At 39.4% G+C, this 26,035-nt stretch overlaps 1 protein-coding gene across 1 annotated transcript in view; it reads right to left on the minus strand.

Moving 5' to 3' along the window:
- LRP2 (LDL receptor related protein 2) overlaps nt 1-26,035 on the minus strand; it is a 196,246-nt gene that overhangs the window by 142,000 nt on the left and 28,211 nt on the right. The window contains exons 2-6 of the mRNA XM_067027528.1: nt 17,905-18,012; nt 15,547-15,669; nt 11,905-12,021; nt 860-970; nt 440-550 (exon numbers count right to left, since the gene is read on the minus strand). Of these exons, the coding sequence (XP_066883629.1) occupies nt 440-550; nt 860-970; nt 11,905-12,021; nt 15,547-15,669; nt 17,905-18,012 (570 nt within the window). The remainder of the gene's footprint in view (nt 1-439; nt 551-859; nt 971-11,904; nt 12,022-15,546; nt 15,670-17,904; nt 18,013-26,035) is intronic.

Raw genomic sequence — 26,035 nt, forward strand, 5'->3', positions numbered from 1 at the left:
AAACTTTCCCGACTCGTGATTTTAATGTGGTAAGAATTTCAAAGTAAAGAGGAGAGTTAGGGCCATTACTATTAGGGACCTTGTCTCCCTTTCTAAGCCCTTCTCTCACTGTGTGAAGGTTATTAGACCCATTCCTGAGATATGAGTAATCTGAGAGTCCAGTGATACAATACACTCTGTATCTTTGTAGCCTAAGGAAAGAATGCAAACTGTCCATCAGCAACCCTTCAACTCTACAGAGATCCTTGGAAATTAAAGAAGCCCAAGTTCAGCAACACTGCTGAGGCTTATGCCATGGGCCCTAAATGACAGTCTGGCTCCCTTTGCCATCAGACATAGTGACTCTGTGATTTGAAAAAAGTAGCACATTGGTAGGGAGAAAAAAAAAAAAAAAACACTCCTAACAGCACAACCCAACGTAAGGAAATCACCGTACTGCAAGAACGTTCATCACTGCCATCTTCACAGTCAAGGTCATGGTCGCAGACGTAGGTTTTATAAATGCACTCCCCACTGCCACACTGAAACTCACTGCGCAAGCATCGGTGAGCTGGGACACAAGGTTAAGAAGGGAAAGAAAAGAGAGAATTTCAATTCCACTGTAGCCACTTAATTTCACAGGAAGATTCTGTCTCAAGTTTAAAGAGAGATTCTTACTATGCAGTAGTGTTCTGGTAAATGTTTAATAACCAGTTCTCCAGGAACATAAAAGTCCTCACCTGTAGTATCTGCCAATTTCCTTGGTGTAAATACTCCACCGTGGCTGACTTCAAGCTACCAACATGAATTCACTGAACACAAACTTGAGAAGAAGTGTGCATAACTGGCCAGTATAAACCAGCTTCACCATATTACTTACTGCAGTTGAGTTCATCAGAGGCGTCTCTGCAATCCATTTCCCCATCACACTTCTGACTGGTGTTATAGCAGGCTCCATTGGCACAAGTTTGTTGCTCGCACATTGGGTATTCTGAAAGAACGGAAAGAGCACACAAACCTTAAATGAAGACGTTGCTTTAGCAATCACTTCTTGAGTGACTACTATATTCTAGACACTAACTGCTAAGCATATATTGGTAAACAAAAGATACATTCTCTGCATAACCTAAGAATGACACAAACAGCAAATTACAAACTGGATTACATGCTTAATGTGGGAAGTACAGAGTGCCATGAGAGTGCATAGTAGAAGGGAATGGGAGCCCAGGGAAGTCTCTTCTGAAGTGACTTGTGAGCTTCGAGCTGAAGAATGAGAAGAAATTCAACTTATTTCAAAATGGAACCTTTGTTTACATAATACAAATAACATCCCAGGGAAGTAATGTACCACCACATATGCTTTGGGAAATGAAGGGCCAGTTCTTTGGCTGGAGGGTCATAGAAAGAAAACAGGCCTAGAAGCCAGGAAACCTGGGACCTTGGGTACCACTCAGTACCTATTTATTCTTACTCAAGTTGTTCACCCTCTCTGTGTCACCACTTCCCCATCCACACATTTGGATAAGTTCCTTCACAGGGTACAGGGACCTCAAAAGACAATGTCTAGTAAAGTTTATTGAAAAGCCCCAGTAATTGCTACCACATTATGCACATATGGTCACTTCACTGCTATCAACCAGATGCTTAACTCTGGTTTTTGAGATCTCAGTGAAAAAAATCAGCATGTCGCTTGAAGAAAAAAGGTACTGTCAGTCTCTGTCCTGTGCTTCCCCAGACTTGGAACATGTATCTCTCAGGATCCTTAAGTGTAGTCTTCATCCTGTTGGTTGATTATCTGTTTCCCCCATGACATCATGAAACCCTCTGAGATCAAGGATTCTGTCTTACTCATTTTAAAATCCCCATCACTCAGTACAGGGACTGGGTCATTACTCACTGTGCTCAAGAATTGCTTGGTATTGCTAGAGTTATCACTTTAAAAAGCTTTTAAAAACAGTTTGAATGGGCTTCCCTGGTGGCGCAGTGGTTGAGAATCCGCCTGCCGATGCAGGAGACACGGGTTCGTGCCCTGGTCCGGGAAGATCCCACATGCCGCGGAGCAACTAAGCCCGTGCAACACTGAGCCTGTGCGTCCGGAGCCTGTGCTCCGCAACGGGAGAGGCCACAACAGTGAGAGGCCCGCATACCGCAAAAAAAAAAAAAAAAAAAAAAACCAGTTTGAATGTCTGCCTTTTATGATCTTTAAATAGCCTCCCTCTCACAAGTATGATATCTTTCTTGGTCCATCCTCTGTTTCATTAAAGATTGTTTTCATAATGATTCTCGGATTCTCTTCTGATTTCTTTTTAAGTAAGAAAAGGGTATGTCTCCAACACCAGAGAGCACAGTCCCATTTTGTGAAGTCCCCCAATAAAGGAATAAGCACAAATATTCTCATCTCCACGAATTCAAAACTAGTCTGTTAAGGGTCTTTAAATACTTTAACTGCCACAGTTACATGTAGTCAATCATATACTAAAATGGAAGGCATTTAATAACTGATTAAAATTTTTAATTTTTCTGAATTTTATTTTATTTTTTAATAGCCCAAGAACGATCTAGTGTTTAGGGTTATTGATGTCTTTTCATCATTGATATGGTGCACATTGCAAATGCACCTTCAAAGGGTCACACAGCTCAGTTAAGTGATTCTGCCTTCAAGAGAAGCCTAGGAGCCAGCTGAGTCCAGCAAACGATTCCTTTCCCCCGTGTGCTGGATAGCGTTTAGGGTCAGTATGCCATCTAGCCTTTTAAGAGAGCAGCAGGCAGGAAAGAAATCTTAGAAAACCCAACTCTTTGCAATAGAGAAGTTATCTATCAGGAGAAAAATTTATTTGGGCTTGGACTGTGACTCTTTCATTTAAGGTGATTATTGTAGATATGAAAGATCTGAGACAAATATGCTGGGCAGATCTCTTATTCTCCCTGTCCTGCTTTTTGAGAACCAGTCCCATAAAACTGAAAACCAGTACCCATTAACAAGACTTAAAGTTTGCTGACATGGCTCATTCCCCCAACAAACAACAAGGCCAGCTTGATGTCATCAGAGAGGGTATTGGAATGGTTAGAGGTCAGCAGTTTGACACTTGGAATGAAGAATGAACAGCTTTCTTGTCTCCGTCCATGCTGATAATGAATCTGTCAATCAGCTAAGGACTTGCCTCAACCCCTGTACACCTTCTAGTCTCTTCTGTGCATGATTAAGTGGAGGGGTATGCCCATAGGAAAGACTGCACAGAGCCAAGACACAAAATACATAAAAGATTTGGAAAACTGTTTCCAAAAGTTTTTCCCCCTTTGGATACCCACACAGAGGGAAAAGGTTCAAGTGGTACACTAAGCAAAGTAAGAAATGAACAGATTCTATTTCCTTTAAAGATTTCTACTGCTAACTGTATTAATTAATGGGTTTCAGTCTACCCCAGAATACAGGAAGTCACAATACTTTGTGAGAGGGGATCTCCAAAGTCTTACTTTTTGGTTTATTTGCCTGGAGAGTCTGAGTCTAACCTTGTAAACTTTTTCCCATGGAGCAAATCCATCATGTAGCTGAAATGTCCTACAGGACTTCAAGTAAAGGGGAAGTGTAGCAAGAGAGGAGACACTGTACAAGAACACCAGAGAAACTCATCCTGCTAAGTTTTGTCTTAATGGAAAGATGGACAAGCACCTATTAACTAAGGCCCAGACCTCTGAAGTTTGTCTGATACGAAAATGCAAGAACGTCCTCACTGAACATTTTGGTACATGACTCTTTGAATTATGGTTTTCTCGGGGTATATGCCCAGTAGTGGGATTGCTGGGTCGTATGGTAGTTCTATTTTTAGTTTTTTAAGGAAACTCCAAACTGTTTTGGTTTTTTTTTGTTTTTTTTTTTGCGGTACGTGGGCCGCTCACTGTTGTGGCCTCTCCCGTTGCAGAGTACAGGCTCAGCGGCCATGGCTCACGGGCCCAGCCGCTCCGTGGCATGTGGGATCTTCCCGGACCGGGACACGAACCCGTGTCCCCTGCATCGGCAGGCAGACTCTCAACCACTGAGCCACCAGGGAAGCCCTCCAAACTGTTTTGCAGCTCTATTTACAATAGCCAGGACATGGAAGCAACCTAAGTGTCCATCAATAGATGAATGGATAAAGAAGATGTGGCACATATATACACTGGAATACTACTCAGCCATAAAAAGAAACGAAATTGAGTTATTAGTACTGAGGTGGATGGACCTAGAGTGTGTCATACAGAGTGAAGTAAGTCAGAAAGAGAAAAACAAATACCATATGCTAACACATATATATGGAATCTAAGAAAAAAAAAGTTCATGAAGAACCTAGGGGCAAGATGGGAATAAAGACACAGACCTACTAGAGAATGGACTTGAGGATATGGGGAGGGGGAAGGGTAAGCTGGGACAAAGTGAGAGAGTGGCATGGACATATATACACTACCAGATGTAGGGTGGATAGCTAGTGGGAAGCAGCCGCATGGCACAGGGAGATCAGCTCGGTGCTTTGTGACCACCTAGAGGGGCGGGATAGGGAGGGTGGGAGGGAGACGCAAGAGGGAAGAGATATGGGAACATATGTATACATATAACTGATTCACTTTGTTATAAAGCAGAAACTAACACACCATTGTAAAGCAATTATACTCCAATAAAGATGTTAAAAGAAAAAAAAAGAACGTCCTCATTCACACCACCTCTTCCCTCTCCCTTCCTTTCTCCAATTTCCAAATGATACACGTCCATGTTTGCTCCTCGAAATTGGGAGCTCTCTCCAAATATACATGTCAGATTGGTGCTTGAAGACTTTTTAAATGTTTTCTCTGCTAATGATTTGGCGGAAGCAAGAAATTTCCATGCTATAGTTCTGTTTACATAATCAAGGAGGAAGATGTGGTTTGAGAAGCTCGTAGGCCTCCCAGAATGGAAATCATTCACAGCAGGGTAAGACACACATATTAGGCACTACTGTTTATTATCTTGACAGGAAGGCTGTAAATACATTCTGTTCTCAGAATCTGACAAAATAGTCAAAAAGAAGACAAATCGATTCTAAAGAAAGAGAGAGCCTCTTAAAGGTATATTATGACACTTAAGCCAAGATTAAAAGGAAAACAAGAAGTTAGTGATATAAGTCCTGCCCCGACACCTGGGACTTTTCAAGGTCTTGAAGTCATCCTTTATAAGTTACTTTCTGTTAGTCTGGTTCCAAGGCAGGATAATCCAGTCAGAGTAATGATTTGTCAGAAAAAGTTTACTAGTTTGGCCACCCGCACTCAGCTGCAAGTACTATCCATGAAGTTAAATAAGCAAAAACAATAATACTCATCAATAGCATGTATTGAAAACTATGTGCCAGAAGCCAGTTCAAGTACTCAATGTGTATGAACTCATTTTGTTCTTATAACAACCCAATGAGGTAGTTACGCTATTGTTCCCATTTTAGAGATCTTATATACATGCCTCTCTGAGGTACAGAGAGGTTAAACAATTTGAAAAAGGTCATACGACTGGTAAGCTGGAGAACCTGAACCCAAATTCAGGCAACCTGGCCCCACTATGCTTGTTCCTAACCACTATAATAGGTATTGCTACCACTTACAGGCTTCAGAGTAATAGGAAGAGAAAATTACAGGAGGAAGAATGAAATGGAATGAAAGGAAATAATCTTTAAAAGATAGCATGAAAAGAAAGAGAAGAAGCAACGCAAGGGAAAGTTTTTCTTTCTTCCGTTCAGTTTCTCATTCCACCTTGGGAAGTCTGGAGAAGTGAGGCCAAATCTAAATTTCATCAAATTATGGCATATTCTACTAAGGACTTCAATCTGGTATAATCTAAGAATTCCAGGAAACCCTATGCTAGGAAACAGAGCTTTCCAAGAGTACCAGGACAAACAAGAGAGTCCATACCAAAAAAACAGACCACAAAGCAGCAGGAGAGCAACCTATTCCTCTCTGACCTCCCCCTACCACCACCTCCCGGGTCAGTCAAATTCAAGTCGCTGAAGTGTCTGTCATCATGGACTAGTATCTAGGAAGTGCAGTAATATGCAAGAGGACAACAGAGAAGCATATCCTGCCTCTTTCCAAAAATAATTTGAAGAGCCTTTCAATGAAAAGCATATACATAATATTTATAAAATGTGAATAACAATTCAGTACCTTGGAAAGAGAAAGTAAATACGGTCTTCCCAAGGGCTACTAGAATTGGACTAACATCAAGTTTAGTCTGAGCAGCTTTCAGGAGCCTGAAGCGAAAAAGGGAAAGACATTAACTTATATAAGTAAGTTTCCCTTACCGCCCTCGCTTTGAACTACTGGGTCTGAAGTCCTAAATCTCTATCTGGTCTCTGTCCATGGTGACCCGATCGCAGACCTAAGTTTAAAAAGCACCCAAGAGTCCTGCTCTGAAGAGTTTGGATCTGCAGTACCTCTTTCTCCTCATACACAGAACTATCACCTAAATCTGCAAAGGAGGTAAAGACTGACATCGTTCTAATTTTTTGAAAAATAATAAAAATCTCACTTGAGCCCTAGCATTGGAGTCACTGAGCCACAGGATGGAACACTGTACTTCAAGTGCTCCAGGGAATAACGCAACATATATTTATTGAAATCCATCTTCCAAGACACCGTGCTAAGAACTGGATAAAGAGATTATATATGAAATTATAAGTGAAGTAACACAGCTTTTCAAACTATTTCATTCAACAGATAGTAACGGGACTGCTAAGTACTACAGAGAAAGTGATGAACTTCATAAAATCCATGCTCTCATGGAACTTACATTCTCTTTGGGAGGGTGGAAGGACAGACATTAAAATAAATGAGAAAGAGTAACAGTGAGGAGTAGCTCTCTGATAAGGTGATGTTTGAACAAGAACTATTAGGGTTATCAACATGGAGGTCACTGGTGACACTGACAATGTTTCTGGGAGATTTGAAGATGGACTGTTTTCAATGAGTTCAAGAAAGAAAGAGGGAGAGGAAATGGAGATAGATAGTGATTAAAGACAATTCTATGTAACTTTGCTGTGAAAGGGAGCAGAGAAGTGGGGTAACAGCTGAGAGGGATCTTAGGGTCTTCTAAAAGATGGGAGATATTTATAATGTGCTTGTAAGATGAAGACTAAATAAGAGATTTTTCTCTTTCCTCAAGGTTTCAGGGCTCTGAATCGTATCTCAAACTGCTAAGAAAAAAAAGGTCCATATGCGATGTGATATGTAAGATGGGGTCAGTCTGCTTCTTCCTTCTCACCTCGAGTAGAGAGACTAGTAAGAGCAAGGCGCAGTGGGGTTGAGTTTGATGAACATGTCCGTCACCGGGCATCACGGTCCAAAAAATGACTTATCCCTCCTCTTCACTCCCTCCCAGTTATGCCCCCAGTTGGAGTTTCAACAGTTAGAAATATAAAGTTAGATATACAAAATTCTAAAGAACAGAAAGTCAGTAGAAATAAAACTTCAGAGACGAAGCCGCCCCCGGGGCAGGCAGACCAAATACTGCTGATTACGGGCAAGAAAGCCTTCATTGTAGCAAGGATTTGACCCTTTCTTTGGCATTCCTAAGTAACAAAAGAGAAGTGCTGCAAACCAATGATAATTAGCAATAGTTTTACTAACACCAAAAGCATGCTAATATGGCACTTGATAAAGATGAAATAATCTGTTTACTTAACTAAGAAAAAATTATACTATTTTTGAGCAACCAAAAGTCAGTGCAACATATGAATTGAATGACCCATAATTGCTGCATTGTTCTGATGTTTATCTTAGACTCTGAGTGAGTGGGTTTTCCTTGATGCTAATCCCATTAAAAGCAAAATGGATGGAAGTTTCAACTCTCTGTTCCTTAAAAAATAATAATAATTGACAAGCTGTTTAATAGCAGGTGCCATTTTACAGATGGCCAGACTGAAGAGCAAAATAACTTAGGAAAAATGAACTTTTACCTATTTCATAGCTGTACACACACACACACACACACACACTCACACACACACATATATATTTTTTTCAGAAACTTCTCAAACATTAGAATAACCAAAAATATCTTATGCCTTATGCATACAGGAACACAGCAGACAAAAAGACCAAATATGATATGAAACTATTTATTTCAAGGATAATCTTTTTATTGGGACCTTAATACCCTTGCCTTTCTTGCCATCTCACCCATTCTTTTCCCTCCCTTCTCCCTGCTTCCCTGAGTGGACCCTTACACACCATTCATTGTTATGTAAAAGGAGTGCTCGGAATGGACACAAGGTGCTCTGTCTTGGAGCTCAAGACCTTGATCTTAGAAGCTTGAAAGGGTAAGAACTATATCCTAGGGGTCTGATCTGACAGGCTCTTCTATGAACTACAGAGTCAAGCTTCCTGATCCTTTCAAATATTTGGGGAAAAGAAATAAGTCCTTCTTGGCAGTTTTCCAACATCCACCACTATATTTAAGTGGTTTCTAGTGCCTAGAAGACCCATTCCAATAGACAATCTTATTTCTGAGAAATAGACAAATTAAAGCCATATTCATAAACTGATTGTAAGTTTGTCCAAAAGTAATTTTCCTATGCATCATGACTGCAAAAACAATAGAACAAAGTGTCATGTCTCACAAAAAGGTTTTCTGGCCAAGCCTCACTTAATCCTCCATCATGTGGGAACATTCTAATTTAAAACAACTAATTAAACAGTTGCTATATATCTGAAGTGACATTTAAAATAGCTCCGGGACGCGCAGGCTCAGCAGCCATGGCTCACGGGCCCAGCCGCTCCGCGGCATGTGGTATCTTCCCGGACCGGGGCACGAACCCGTGTCCCCTGCATCGGCAGGCGGGCTCTCAACCACTGCGCCACCAGGGAAGCCCTACCCTTACTTCTTGATCTCTGTAAAGTGGAGATGGTCCTCACATCTACTTTGTAGTACTGATTAATGCGTACATGTGGAATCTAGAAAAATGGTACACATGAAATTATCTGCAAAGCAGAAACAGAGACACAGATGTAGAGAACACACGTATGGACACCAAGCAGGGAGAGGGAAGGTGGGCTGAATTGGGAGATTGCCATTGATATATATACACTACTATGTATAAAACAGATAACTAGTGAGAACTTACTGTATAGCACAGGGAATTCTACTCAGTGCTCCGTGGTGACCTAGGTGGGAAGGAAATCCAGGAGGGAGGGGATATATATATATATGTATGGCTGATTTACTTTGCTGTACAGCAGAAACTAACACACCATTGTAAAGCAACTATACTCCAATTTTTAAAAAAATGGAATACGATAGTGATTGATGCCCTGGGAGTGACACCCCCCTTTCCCATTTCACACAAGAGCTCCAAACAAAGACGTAAAATAAAATGAGGCAAATCCTCCCCCCAGTACTGGCACTTTTTAAAGACTTTGATCCAGGTCATTCATTTCCTTCTTGTACAAATCTGGCTGTGGCCAGGAGATCAAAGCACTAACAAGGAAGTATGAGGATTCTTTTTTAATTTCCTCTGATTTGTTTTTTTTTTTACACTCTTCCTTACAGAACACATAGCAATAAATAAATGAGGTAGAGAGAAATAGGAAAAAATACCTCATTGTAAAACCCCCTTAACATGTGTGAGATTCACTTTAGGGCCATGAACCCTGAAGGATTCATGACTTGTATGATTCCAGAAACAATGAGGTTTAACTCTGGTTCAACAATTACTTGTATGTACTTGAAAAAATGAACAAAATCTTGATTAAGGATTCCTGCCCAGATATTTTACAAAGCTCACTTCCTTTCCTTCATTCCTTTCTATAAGAGCTGCTTGAACGCTTGTACCCTGCCAGCTTTTTTCCAGAAGGTCCGTCGGCAAAGTCATGAGGCAGCTGTATTGGTGACTTGAGACTTGGCTGCAGGGTGTTCACATGGAATAAATCCAAACAGTCTGTTTTGGCTGCCTTTTATTTTCCCTAAAATAGCATTTCCTGCAGTCCCATTGCATTTGCAATAAAGCACTCATTTTTATCCACTTGTAAATAAGGGATAAAGATGCAGACTGTTGGCTGGTGGCACAGGCCTCTGGTTCTGTTCTTGCACAAGGTAGGACTTCCTACTTCTGTAAATAAAGTCCTTCATGAAGAGCAATCACCAGACTTGGACCAGAGGACAAGCTGAGCTCTAGCTCTGCCACACACCATTTAACCTTGAACAAGCCACTCCATCCTTTGCTGGTTCAGTTACCTTATTCGTAAGATAGTACTATAATACTGGCCCTAATGCCCTCAGTGAGGGGCCTAATAACAATAACCACTGGAATTTACATAACACTTTGAAGTTTACACAATACTGCAAAATATAATGTATGATTTGTCTCTATTATTAGTCAAAAATATTTTCTTCACTTGCCACAATAAAGAATTTATTGTTTGCTTTACAAAGTACTCAAAGGGGAGTCCTTGACTCTGGACTTGCTATTTGTGACCTCCAGACACACACTACCATCTCGAAAACTGCCAGTACCAAGTCTAAATTCTCCATAACTCTTCCAAAGTTAAAGAAGACCCAACCTAGAGGCAACACGATCTCTTTCAAAAGAAAACATGTATGTTGGAAATTACAACAGAACTATACCAGAAATTCTGCTAGGAAATGGAAACATAAAGACAAATAGCACAGGCTCCTCTCAAAGGAAAATAACATACAAGGGAAGAAAGCATTGGCGAAGTTTTTTGTTTTGTTTCAATGTACTGTGTGATGACAGTGAGGCTGAATCTGGACACACATACGAGTATTTCTTCCATTAAGAGCACAATTTGAACACTAGAGTAAATAGGAACAATTTGCTCATAACCAGTTTACGTTAGCTCCCACCCTAGGTATGGCGCCATATTGGGAAGTGTAGCAAAATATACAGAAGATGGCTCTTTCATTAAGCATACAATATACCAAAGGAAGGAATTTACAAACAGTCCAGAGAACTAAAATCCTATCAAAATGATCAAACAATAAAAGAGTTGTCCCATGAGAATAGACTAAAACCTAAATCTTTAGTTGGAAACATAATAACCAAGAAGTTTATGATCAAGGTTTCTAAGGTACACAAAATCTATCCACCAATTATTAGAATACTAGAATATTAAAATAACTCCTTGAAGTTTGAAATGCAGTATGCCAGAAAGAATGCCAGGGAAAGATATATAAAAACTCAAAGAAGCTCTGGGTAAATTCCTAAATGATAGCCCTATAAGTGCTTCTGAGAGAAAATGGGTATGTCTGAGACTAAAGACAGAGTTAGATGGACCAGAGGACGGACACAGCAGAATAATTAGTATATTCTTGTATTCTAACAATTCTATATAAACCTCAAGAGAGGCAGATTACTCTTTACTCATTTGTAAGAAGTGATTGCACTTTCTTATTTTGCTTATGGTCATATTTAAACATTATACATAGAATACTGTGATTTGTATGCTTTATCTTGTGGTGATCAGTTACAAATTGATATAGTATTCTTCCATTACACAGATAGCCATTTTCAAAATGTAACATGTTTCCAAAGGTAATCTGGAAAACACTGAGTCCATAAGAGCAGAAAAACTGAGACATTTGACCTAGAAGCTTACCATGGTAAAGTACTAAAAGTTAAAATTGACCAAACTGGACTTTGTACTCATTGACTTTTTGTGATTCTACGTTAAAGTTAAAAGTTTCTTACTTCAAGACATACAAAAACTTGATGTGCTAAGGCAGGACAGACTCAGAATGTCTTGCTAAAAATAGACTCCTATCAGAACATCACCTCTAATCCACGAAAGAATCTGCCAAGAGATTTCAATAACAAGAGGCATATTGTAGGCATTTCTGTCCATCAACAAATTGATTAAAATGCCAAAGGGACAAAGGTGAAACCAAATACAGTGCAAAGACTGTAAGGGACTCACGGCAGTTTTTCTCATCAGTTCCATCCAAGCAGTCTGTGGAATGGTCACATCTGAATTCTGCTGGGATACATTCACCGTTGTCGCACGTAAACTGACGGCTTGAGCATGTTCTCCCAGCTGTGAAAGGAAAAAAATATTACTTTGTAATTACTGAAAAACACAGACCAACTAACAAATATGACAGTAACATTAACCCAGCTACTCTAAGGTAGACATCTTATAATGTGAAAGCAAAAGTGTTATTATTAGGATACTATCGAAATGCCCAGAATCATATCAACATTCAAGGTTGTGAGTGTAGACAATTATATGAGCAACATGTGTTGAGAATACAATATAGCTTGAAAACCTATACAGTAAAAAGGATGGATGAAATAAGAATTTTGCAGGTATAGGTATTAATCAAGGATCAGTAAGGTCCCCCTCACTGAAATCCTTGTTTAAACAAGAAGGAAATATGCCAAAGGGTAAACAGTGGTTATTTCTGAGTATTAGGAATATGGGTGATTTTTTTTTTTCTTTAGAGTTTTCTCTACTATATAAGATTTCTACATTGAATACCTGTCAATTTTATAGACATATATTTAAACTAGCTTGATTTTATCCTAAGTTGATTAGGGTAGGTGAGAGCAGAACACCAGTAGTTTATCAAATTTGCCTCTGGATAAAACAGACAAAATCAAATGAATCAATATTCCAAGCATCATGTGAATTCTATTCTGTGAGTCTGAGGCAGGAATTTTTTTTAATTAATTTATTTTTATTTATTTATCTTTGGCTGCGTTGGGTCTTCGTTGATGCACGCAGGCTTTCTCTAGTTGCGGCGAGGGGGGCTACTCTTCGTTGCGGTGCGCGGGTTTCTCATTGCGGTGGCTTCTCTTGCTGCGGAGCATGGGCTGTATGCACGCGGGCCTCGGTAGTTGTTGCACAACGGCTTCAGTGTTTGTGGTTCGTGGGCTCTAGAGTGCAGGCTTACGAGTTGTGGCACACGGGCTTAGTTGCTCCGTTGCATGTGGGATCTTCCCGGACCAGGGCTCGAACCCGTGTCCCCTGCATCGGCAGGCAGATTCTTAACCACTGTGCCACCAGGGAAGCCCTGAGGCAGGAATTATGATGGGACTTTTAAATTGTCCACATAAAAGAGAAGCATTTGGGGAAAAGATGATTCGATAAAAAAATAATGTAAAATTTAAAATGCAAGAGTTACCTTATAAAATCCATACTCATTTAAAATAGTAGGGAACATTGCTCATAAATTATTGCTGTAAGGTTATTTCCAGTCTCCCCAAGCAGTTGCCCTTGGTAATTCCCATCCCCTCTATGTAGTATTATTATCAAGGGGTCATCCACCACACACTGAATCACAATCTACAGCTCAGCTTTCTTCCTACTCCGTGTGGGGAGCAAGGGAAAATGGAACCAAATGGCATATCTAGCCAAAAGATAAACAACCCATCATTCATTCATTCAGTGTCCACTTATCAAGAACCTACTATCTGCTAGACAGAATACCAAGCCTTAGGGATACAAGCTGAATAAAGCATAGTCACTGCTCTCCAGAGCTTCACAATCTAGCACTGAGTACCTACTAGGTCACCCTTTTCCTCTAGGACCTTTGTAAGGCCAGCCAGAAATATCACAGCCCAGGACAGATTTCCTAGAAACAAGGATTTCTCCCTGCTCCCTACTATGCCTGGTACTTTTCCTTCCTCCTTTCAGTCCTTCTGAGGTACTGTCCCCCACCTCCCTCCATTTCTGGCACTCCACCTCAGATCCGGATGCACGTAACCCACCTGATGTAGATATGCCATGCTCCTATCTGGCCTTGACTAGCTCCTGTCTGTGCCCTCCTCAAGACTGCCACTTGTCACCACCACCACCCTCCACAGCCCTACATAGTTTGCTGGTTTCCCCTGAACCACTCTGTCCCAAGTTGCTGGCAGACCTCATGACCAGCACTGACAAGCCCTAACAGATTGTTTAATTATACAGTCTACATTTTACCTTTACACCAAAGTCAAACTCATAAGTATTGAGAATTTCCATTATCTTCCTCAAAAGAAGGCTTCTAGTGGCTCGACTGAAAAGAGTTCATACTCCCATTGCTGGACTCAAAATTCCTGGACTTAATTCTAATTTTTTATAAATACATCCAGAACCTACTGAAGCCCACAGCATCTCCACTGCTAGTCACCTAACAAACAAGTTCCCACATGACGCAGCCATCAGAAATATCTGTTTCTTCTTTGATCTTTGTGGACAATGTCCATGTGAAAATGCCAACGGGATCTTGGCTATCTCAAAACCAACACACAGTGATGATAGATGTCCATGATCTGTGGGATGTGCATTTAATGAAACAGAATGTGGGGAAGTTGAAAGGTGAATGCTACACAGTGATCAGAGCTGCACTTTTCCAGAGGATAACTGAGGTCAAGAGCCTGAGGTGGTTCATTACAGCCTTGTATCTCCTCTCCAATTTCCATCTCAGTCCAACTTAGACTCACTAAAAGGTTTTAGTTTGGGGCTTTTTTGTTGTTGCTGGGTTTTTTTGTCTTATAAAAACACAGGGAAAAGATGTTGATGTTTTCTCTTCTAGATATTGAAATTTGAATTATGGGAATGTTAAATTCAGGACTTCTGCAGCTTTCATGCAATCATGAAAAGCCAATAGGCTAAAAAGATGGCAGGGCAGGGCAGAATAGTGGACGAAAATTGCATGATGTCACTGATCCAAGGAATTGAGATTTTCCATTATCTTCCAATCAATTCTGGAACAATGCTACATTTAGGCTTCTTGGGTGAGATAATAAATTCCCTTTTTGCTCAACTTTTTTGAGTTGTGTTTTTCATTCTTTGCAGCCAAAAAATCCCCATTGATACAAGAATAATTTTAAATTATACAAATACCCTTAAGAGAAAGGAATGCTATAGACGATAGACATCTTTCTCACATGTTGTCATGTTACATTCACCCAAGATTATGCTCTTGTCCAAAATTATTTAAGCCCAACTGTTTAAGCCCAATAAAACACTCTTTTCCAGTTCCATCCCAAAGAAATCAGAATGGAAGGGTTTCTTCCAGGTTATTGCCCTGAACCCTCACAATGTCCAGGAATCAGCAGTTGTCAACATCCTCTTCCTTGCTACTATTTGCTTTCTGGTTCCAGCTCATCCTACGATGGCTATAGCAGCCGTCACTGAAGTGCCTCCAACAGACCTCCACTCCACTCAGTCAGAAAGAAGAGAGTTTAATAGTGGGGCAGAAGGGGTGGAAGGTTTTGCCTGCACAGTGTGCTGCAGGAGCACGTGGGCTCATCCAACTGCCAAGCAGACCAATGAAGACGTCCACATACAGATACCAATAAGTGTTTTGTTTCTTTCTTAAGCATAACATAACCTGAGTTAAATACTGGGAATCTATCCCATGTCCAAATCACTGGCTATATTGAGAATTCTTCAGCACACTCACACTTTCAGTGTCATCCAACTCCTGAGTGAGATGGCTGACACAGTTTCCCTTGTCCTTCAAGGTCCAACTCTGCATTTATAAAGATTCATTCCATTGTGTTTTGTATTTGTAACAGGTTGGAATTTAAGGTGTCCAAAGGGCCAAAACAAGATTCCTCTACAAGCACTTACGGCAATGCCGACGTTCATCTGAGCCATCAATACAGTCTTCTTCCTCGTCACACACCCAGTGGACAGGGATGCATAGCTCCTCACTCTGACACAGGAACTGGTTGGAACGGCAAGTGGGGTGAGCTAAAATAAACCAGAAGAAACCTCATTATGTCAAACATCCACCCTATTATACCAACAAACAAGGCTCGTTTCAAAAGAAGTATGTCGACTCCTGCTCAATATATTTGATAGCAAATATAAAAAACCTTAGAGCCTGTGGACTTTAACCAGTGTTCACTGTCATGTAATCTCATCAATGGCATCACAACAAAATGATGATCCAAAGCAATACAAAATACAGAGAATAAAACAAACAGCCCAAACACACATTCATACAAAGTTATGACCAAAAAAATATTAAATTTTTAATTTCAATAAAATCAACCGTGAGTTTAGAATCATTAAATTATTTGAAGTGTTTTGTAATAACTAATAGTAAAGCATCATGAAAAATTGTAAAATCCATGAGATTTGGAAAATAAGACCCAAAATCAAATAATTTATTTTTTCCACAATTTACTTGCTTTACAATCTTCAGCAGGTTCTCTGAATCTCAATGTATGCATCATAAAATGCGGACTATATTTTTCTCACAGTGTGCTATAAAAAATAAGTAGAATGGAATATTACTCAGCCATAAAATGAAATGAAATTGAGTTATTTGTAGTGAGGTGGATGGACCTAGAGTCTGTCATACAGAGTGAAGTAAGTCAGAAAGAGAAAATCAAATACCGTATGCTAACACATATTATGGAATCTAAAAAAAAAAATGGTTGTGATGAATCTAGGGGCAGGACAGGAACAAAGATGGAGACGTAGAGAATGAACTTGAGGACACAGGGAGGGGGAAGGGTAAGTTGGGACGAAGTGAGAGAGTGGCATGGACATATATACACTACCAAATGTAAAATAGATAGCTAGTGGGAAGCAGCCGCACAGCACAGGGAGATCAGCTCCGTGCTTTGTGACCACCTAGAGGGGAGGGATAGAGAGGGTGGGAGGGAGATGCCAGAGAGAGGGGATATGGTGATATATGTATACATATAACTGATTCACTTTGTTATACAGCAGAAACTAACACAACACTGTAAAGCAATTATACTCCAATAAAGATGTTAAAAAAAAAATAAGTAGAGTACCATATGTTAAAGTACCATGTAAATAAGGTGCAAGTGATTGTCATTGGTATGTTTTTATCATCATCATTATGGGACATTGATAAATTGTTGGTATGACTGTTCAATTATTCCTTTATCTCAGAATACACTGTTCCTGACTTTCTGCTCCTAGTGTTTAACCTAAAATGAACTCAGTAAGCCCAGAGGAGGCAAATAGATAGCACTTGATCATATCTCTACAAATAGAACTACTCCCTTACTCAAAGTGTGGTTTCCAGATTAGCAGCATCAGCTTTACCTGGGAGCTTGCAGAAATGCAGAATCTCAGGTCCCACCTCAAACATGTGGAATTAAAACGTACACTTTAACAAGCTCCCCAGGTGATCCACTTCTGCAGGAAAGTTTGATAAGCACCTTATAGGACCTAATCCCCACACTTCTCCCATTTTCAAATGCATAGTCATCCAAACAATACACCAAAGTTGTCCTGTGGTGCCACAGGATGGCCAACAATTCAAAACAAATTTTCACCTGCTTTCTTGGTTTTTGGATGATAACCCTTGCCTGTTCACCTGTCAGAAGGAATGAAATTGCAGTAGTGTGATGAATCACCCATGGCAAGGTGGGAGAGCAATGGACATAAGGGTTGGGATTAGTGCACCAACTGGGAAGCCTTTAATAAATAATTTAGCTTCTCTATGCCTCAGTTTCCTCATCTGAAACCTACCTCAGAATATTGTTGACAGAACTAAAAGAAGAATATATGAAAGTGATTTTATAATTCTTCTAAATTAAAGAGTTAAATTGGGGGTTTATAATATTATCATGTTTTAAACTATTATTTAAAAAACATAAACCACACTAGTCCCTTCTGTGACCTCTTGATAGTAATGCACACAAGTTCTACTACATCCTTTTTATAAAAACAGACTCTTCCTTGAATTACAAATCACAGCAGTACAGACAACATTATTTTTTTATTCTTGTTAGTGCACAAAATTTGCAGACTGAATAATCTGAAATAATCGTTTATAGGCTTCAGAAAACAGCTCAGAAACCTGTTCTCTATCTCAAAAGATTGGAGCTCAGTCCAATCTACTACTAAAGGCACAACTCTTTCTCTTTGTTACAGCTGAAATGACCATGAAGCACTTCTGCTACTCAGAACAGAGCTTTAGCCCCACCGCTCTTCACTTACGGCAGCCAATTTCATCCGAGCCATTCGCGCAGTCTCTGGTCCCGTCACACCGCCAGGACGCAATGATACAAAGCCCAGGTGTGCACTGAAACTCATCACTGTGACACTCTGTAATCCCACAAGCAAGAGAAAAGCCAGTTTAAAAAGTTACCCACACAGATATTTCCAAAAAATACAAATTTTTGATGAAAACAAATAATTATTCTACTAATTAGTAATCAAAGAATGTAAATTATTTATACAATTAGGAAAACATTTTTATGATTATATTCTGTTTCAGGGTCTGCAGGAAAGTCATCTTCACACAGGAAAGTCATTTTCACACACAGCTGACTAGAGTGCACCTGGAGGTAACCAATCTGGAAAGCAATTTGACAACAGGTATCCTGCTTTTTAAAAGTGCTTATTCTTTAACTTAATACTTTTACTTCTAGGTAATTTTTTTCCCCTTAAGGAACTAAGCAGAGAATTAAAGATTTATGTGTAGAGGTTTTCATCATAGCATAATTTATAATAAAGGAAATTGCAAACCTCGTAAATGTCCAATAATATGAAAATGAATAAATTTTCTTATATCTATATCTCATATTAGGAACTCATTAAAATAGTTATGAAGAACTTCTAAATGATTTGGAGAAATATTTGTAATATTTCATTATACATTATAACAAAGACAGGATGCAAAATTTTACCTGTAACAGAATCATATATGACAGAAAAAAAGCACAGAAAAGGCCAGAAAGTTAAGAGTGGTTATCTCTGATACCATCATGAGTAACTTTTCATTTGTGGGACTGTGCTTTTCTCAGTTTCCCACCCTACAGTCTTTTTAAGTGCCTTTTTATTTCTAAATCATATATAGCAATTTATGGTTCTTCATTCTTAGATACAAGATCAATATTATGGCTTTTTGCTTGTAACTTATTTGTAAGATGCCAGGTACGGCTCTTCTCTGCCAACTAAAAAAGGTCAAAAGACAAATAAACAAAAATCTCTGCAGCCAATCAGAGTGCACAAACTTGGCATCAAACTAGCCACATTTCCAAGTGACAGTGATATCCCCTAGTGATACCAGAAAGTGAATATAACTTAAACAAGTTCATTTAATTCAACCAGTATATCCTGCAGTTTTCCTAGTTCTCCCCAGGGGACTAATTTGGCAGTTAGCGATCCTCTGAGTTTCCCCAAATATCCGACCAGCAACCTCCCCATACATTATGTGCCAAGTATGAATTTTATTTTTAAGAGAGCAGCCAGCACCAGCCCAACGTGGAGAAGACTCAAAATTATTCTTTCACAAACCCATGGTGGTAGAGGAATAATTCGGGGGATTGGAAGAATAATTATACTTTCCCCATGTATTTAAGCAATCATACTAAATTACCCATTTCAATGTTTGACTAATTAAACTGAAATTAAGTAAATATACAGATCAATTACCTTCTCCTAAAATAAATAAACAATGTGCTACCCTGTCTTGTGTAAATGCAGGCATATCAAGAGCATGACATAAACATAGTTAAGTGATCTATTCCTAGGGGATATAGGCTACTTTGTTCATGGAATGTTCAAATCTGATTGTCTGGTAGTGACATCCTGATTTATAATGTATGCTGCAAATGGTCAGAAACTTTCCTTGGCTAAATGGTGGTACCGAGTGGTACAGGAATACGTACACCCAAATACCTTCTATAGACTAATGCATGATGGTGGTTGGTGGTGCAGGTCTGGGGTTGGTGGTGCAGGTCTCTTATCAACTACCTTTAAAACACAACAACCTCCCTTGCAAAAATGCCCCTAAGGAATGTACAAATTCACTCTGGAATCCCAGAACTTCTCATTGGATTTTGTTCTACAAAGCAATATTTCCATGAGAGATTAGAGGCTTTGGAGGTTTAGCTATTAACACAACATATATTAAATCACTTTTATCAATTAGGTCTATTGTTAGTAATCCAAAATAATACATTTGTAAATTCAGTACATTTGTTTCCCTTAGTATCTAATAATTTCTGGTTGAAAAATTATAACAATCTAAAGGTTAGTCTACTTACAAAGAGTTTCCTATTGCTGGAAAAATCATACACTTAGAAACTGAGCATACTGAAGCAAATTCTCAGAACAATATACTGCCTGTTTTTAAATATATGTATACTTAGTGTTATTTCTTAAGCAACATTTTTGTTTTTTTTTTTATTTCTTAAGCAATTTTTATTACAAGTCAAATTTTGAGGTTGTTTTTTGTTTTTGCTAAAATATGAAGTTAAGCACATCATGAAAAGAACACAAAATAGATACCCAAAAGTCATTTTTTAAGCACTTCAAAGTCAATTATTTAAAAATCACACATTAAAAATAAAAATTAAACTGATAGGGGAAGTTTTACAATTAAGTAACCCTTTCTAGTTAGTATTTTTCACATTTGACCTCCCAAATACTCAGTCATCTAAAGTAATATATCAAGCCCAATTCACTCAACTTATCAACAGATCCATGGTAATTCATTTGTCAAGTTCATCTTTTCAATATTAACTTCCATGCCTGTTATAACTCCCAAATGACTATTGTTTGGAAACATCTCTGCAGAAGAACAAATGGATACTCTATCACTTGCTGGGTGGCATCTTAGTAATCAACCAAATGCTCCACTAGTGTCAGAAGATTGTCATCATTCTATTACAAAGGAAATATGTGTTGTTTAAAAACAAACTGCTAGTATAGCACAGGGAACTCTATTCGATACTTTGTAATAACCTATATGGGAAAAGCATCTGAAAAAGAATAGATTTATGTAGATATATAACACAATCACTTTGCTGTACACCTGAATCTAACACATTGTAAATCAACTATTCCCCAATATAAAATAAAATTTTTTAACAATAATAATAATAAAATAGAAATCAAACAAAAATAATAATAAAGTTCCAAAACAGGCAAAAATTAAAAATAAATTTTTTAAAAAAAGAACACTGCTAGTGAAAAGGTCTAGATCAAGTTTGATAACAATTTCAGCTGCCCCTGATTTCAACTGGTTTGTATGCACTTTATTTTCTGAGAGTTTTTTTTAAATAAGTAGCCTTTACTCATAACCCCTCCAAAGGTTACTACATATTATCTATACTTTATTGTTTAATAATTTGAAGTCCAAGGAAGGTGGGAGTGGGGGAATTTCATACTTTGGAGCTAAACATAGTTTATGAAAGAAAAAAATCTAAACAGAGCAAAATTTAACACTTCTTTCAGCAAATGGTCTCTAAACATCCATATTAAACCAATCCATTTTTAACCAAGAGGTAATTTTGCAAACAATCTTTTATAACTTTAAAACAGTCTCCCTCTAATAAAAACCAGAGGAAAACATCATAGTCCACACTGAAATAAAAACCTATTGCTAAGAACCAGGCTGTCATTGACAAGGAACCATTAGAACCAAAGGGACACCCTACTTTCCCAGGCTGGCCCTGCCTTTCCCAAAAATCAAAATAGATGGTGCAAAGATGAAAAAACTATTTGTGTGGTACTTAAATGGTATGCACCATTCTAAGTACTTTGTAAACTTTTTGTAAACTTTGTCATTTAACCTTCATAACAACCCTACAAGATAGATGTCATTATTATGCATATTTTGCAAATAAAGAAACTGAGACACAGAGCAATTCAGTAACTTGCCCAAGATCAAATAGCAAACATATGCAAAGCAAGATCTGGATCTGACAGTTTTGGTCCAGCATCTGTGCTGTACTGACTACCAGTGCTCTATGTTCTCTTCAAACCAGAAAAAAAAAAAAAAAAATTCCACCAAAAAAATGAATGTAAAAATTTGATTATTTTCCAAAGTTGCTATCAACATTCACTGGATTCATTAACTGGACTGGTGTGGAATCCACACCACACCATATGCTCATACAATACAATTGGAGAAGAGTAGTCTACTTAGCAACAAACACTGCACATAAAAACAAAGGAAAATTTGCAACAATCAAAAGCAATACAAGGAGGAATGGGTGTGGGGGAGGAATGTATTGGCAGTTTGGGGTTAGCAGATGCAAACTATTATACAGAGAATGGAAAACAAGTTCTCACTGCATAGCACAGGGAACTATATGAAATATCCTGTGATAAACATAATGGAAAAGAATATGAAAAAGAATGTATATATATGTATAACTGAATCACTTTGCTGTACAGTAGAAATTAACACAACATTGTAAATCAACTACATTTCAATAAAATAAATTTTTTTAGAAAAAGCAATGCAGGGAAATCAAAAAAAGAGTTTCAATCTCTTCAAGAAAAATTACAATAGACATAGGGATAAACTTGTTTTTCAATGTTATAGAGCCCCAAGCTGGAGAAAAACCAGAGTAATCCTTTCTTCATAAATAGCCATAGCCCAAGCTTCCTGGTTTAAGTGTTGGACTAAGAATGTGTTAAGATAAGATATTGGAGTAACAGATAATGCCTAGAGGAGGGAAGAAGTTTGTTTTTCCAGAAGGGGCACAGCACGGAATTGAGAGCGAGCACCACTTCTGTATCCTTTACAAACTCTGGCACAGTGCTAGGCACATGTGGGACAGTAAACACGTATTCACCAGGTAATGAAGATTTCTCTTTGTAAAATTACATATCAGAGATTCATAAAACCATCAAGGCAAACAATGAGTCTTTTAATTGGAGTTTACTATCTTAAATCTATAGAAAGAAAAATGAAACCTGGTATAATTTGAAATAGGAGGAATATCTAAAAGTTTTAAAAAGAGAAAAATATTGAGTCAGACTAATGTTTCTTTTTTGAATTTTTTTAAATTTATTTATTTTATTTTATTTTTGGCTGCACTGGCTCTTCGTTGCTGCACTCGGGGCTTTCTCTAGTTTCAGCGAGTGGTGGCTACTCTTCATTGTGGTGCATGGGCCTACTGAGGTGGCTTCTCTTGTTGTGGAGCGTAGGGTCTAGGTGCGCAGGCTCAGTGGTTGTGGCGCACGGGCTTGGCTGCTCCGCGGCATGTGGGATCTTCCCCGACCAGAGCTCGAACCCGTGTCCCCTGCACTGGCAGGCAGATTCTTAACCGCCGCACCACCAGGGAAGCCCCCTAATGTTTCATTCTTATGCCCTTTCCTTATAAGAGTTTCTTTTTCCTCTCATGAATTCTCTTACTAGAAGTAAAAGGCAAGTCGTAGTCAATGGAACATTGTCCAGTTAACGGAGTAAGGTAATTTCCGTGGCAAATCCTACTTTCCGGCTAGATCTTCTAACATGTGCTGGTCTTTCCAGACACTTTTGGTCTACCTGAGGAGGCACATGTGCTCTTTTTAAAAACATGTAACACTACGTGGCACTTTAATAGTCTTACCTCCACTGAACTCAAAGAAATACATTCCTTAATTCACCCATAATTTTTACTTCACTTTTTCGGTACTTTGTTTTTATTTCCTTGGTACTGACAGACATACTTGTGATGTTTATAAGCTGGGTGATGGTTTACTACACTTCTCACACCTTGTCCACACCAACAAGGGCAGTCCCCTTTTGAAGATTTAAAGTCACTTGCTAATTTCCAAACTTGACACTGCAGCCATGACAGCCAAGGGTAACAAACTGTCTGGAGACCCTGCCCTGCCTAATGTCAACCGGTGGAATAGCCACCAACTCAACTGATGGAACTGAAACAAGACGGGTACAGCAAACCAGCCTACTACTCTTTCTGTACAACGTTTTAGCTGCCTGGTTTTCAGAACAGGTTGCCAAATAGGTGGCCAGAATTATTATTCTTTTTTTTTAAATCCAGTTTACAGACAACTGAGTTGACTGCTCTTTCCAAATTATTGTTTCAGAGCCCTGATGTTTTGATAGAGGAAAACAATATTGATATTGAGAGGACATTTCAAGAAGTCAAAGACTTTGAGGGAAACCCACAAAGCTAGCTGATGTGTGATCATGTACACACATCACTTAAATGAAATTTTTTTTTAAAAAGGACCAAAAGAATATGATGTCAGATTCAATAAAGCCACATACACAAAAAAATCATACCCGCTGTGTGCAAAACTTTAAGTTTTGTGGAAGAAACAAAGAATGATAAGATATGATCCTTTTTTTAAATAGAACTTACAAATTTATTGGGGACAAAAGTTATTTATGCATTATAAATTAAATAGCCATGTAACAACAATAGCTGCTATTTGTTGAGCGCCTACTATGTATTGGACAATATAAAAAGCTTTATACACATCCATTTTTTTTTTTTAAGATTTAATTTTATTTATTTTTGTCTGCGTTGGGTCTGTTGCTGCGTGCGGGCTTTCTCTAGTTGTGGAGAGCGGGGGCTACTCTCCATTGCGGGGCGCGGGCTTCTCACTGCAGTGGCTTCTCTTGTTGCAGAGCATGGGCTCTAGGCTCACGGGCTTCAGTAGTTGTGGCACGCGAGCTCAAGATCACAGGCTCAGTAGTTGTGGAGCACAGACTTTGTTGCTCCGCGACATGTGGGATCTTCCCAGACCAGGGCTCGAACCCATGTCCCCTGCATTGGCAGGTGGATTCTTAACCACTGAGCCACCAGGGAAGTCCCTATACATATCCATTGGATCCTCTTAGAAATATGTGAAGTGAGATTTATACTTATTTAATAGAAGGGGAACTTGAATCTCAGGGACATTAATCAAATTCCCACAGATGCAGAAAAGTTCGAAGCCTGATTCAGACCCAGGGCCTGTGTGATTTCAGAGCCTGTGCTCTATTCCTCAACCCCCATCCCACAAAACAAATGACAGCTTTCAATCACCCAGAATTTATTAAGTGCCAGCAGTATTTTAAGTGTTTCCCATAGATTATCTCACTTATCCTCACAAAAATGCTATGAGATGGTACTAATAGCCCCATTTCATAGATGAGAAAACTGAGGCTTGACCAACTCTCACAACTGGTAGGTGGAGAAGCACACCTAGGTAGTATGGCTCCAAAGTTGTGCCATATGACAGTAGACGATTTCATTCCAAATAAGCAGCAGAGGTAATAAGAACCAATTGGTCTCAGGGAGAAAAAAATGAATACCACAAGATGATGCAATGAGAGAGGCTTCACGAAGGAGAATAAGACTGCACTGGGCCTATGTGAAAGAGCAGGACTTGGCTGGGGGGGGGGGGTGAGGGGGGGGTGAAGGAGGAACCATGCTTTGTGCAAGGGCCCAAACAACTTGAGGGAGGCCCAGCATGGGTGAGGGGGGAATAAGCAGGCCTCCAGGGCCCAAGTGCAGGGAACCTCTTCTAAAGTGGGGGACAACCAAGCTGGGGAGATGGGGAAGAAAGGGCCTTGAATGCCAAGAACAGAGTGACATGATCAAATGGGTTGAGAGTGAGAAAGCTTAGAAATCTCTAGTGCCAGTAACTATATTAAAACTAAAAGTCACTCTGGGTTATTGCAAATCTGAATGAGGATATAGACTTTGGCCATGAGAAGGGCTTGGGCTCCTCAGAACCCTGCCCGGAGCATGAGCTCAGTGAACAGGCCGGTGGGTGGCTCACCAAGAGCCTCTGGCAGGGATGGGGCTCACCCTGCAGCCCCTCCAGTTGCCCCAGGCCCGATCCAAAGCAGATCCAATGCATGGCAAATGGCCAAGAGTTTCCCCAGGTGCCACCCAAGGCCTCCTAGTGTCCTGTTCTCTCCAAGCTGAATGGATGTGTCTGAGCATCCAGCAGGAGGAATTCAGCTAGACCTCGAGAGACAGAGGATCTCAAAGACTGCTGAAATATTTGCTTAATAATTTTTAAAGTGCTTTTTCAATGATCCAAAGCCGGCAGAATAATATGATGCACTATCAGAGAAGCCTCTCTATTCTGAGAAGTGGGACATTACATTTCCACCTTTCCTAACTGAGCTATTCCTCACGCATTTTGTTTAAACACTAGCTACCTGCCTTTCTCCCCTTTCCCCGTCTCTTCCACATCACTTCTTTTTCACTGAGCACCTCCTCGACCTACAACCAGATTGTTCATCAGCACTGAAGTGCATTATAAATAAAACCACGCTTCTCAGGGGTTCCTGACAGGACGTGATGGGCACGTAGGATGGGATAATTATTCAACTGCCATGGGCAAAGCAGCATGTCTAGCGTCCCTGGCCCCTGACATGTGG

Source organism: Kogia breviceps, chromosome 2 (genome assembly GCF_026419965.1).
Source record: "Kogia breviceps isolate mKogBre1 chromosome 2, mKogBre1 haplotype 1, whole genome shotgun sequence".
Lineage (NCBI taxonomy): Eukaryota > Metazoa > Chordata > Mammalia > Artiodactyla > Physeteridae > Kogia > Kogia breviceps.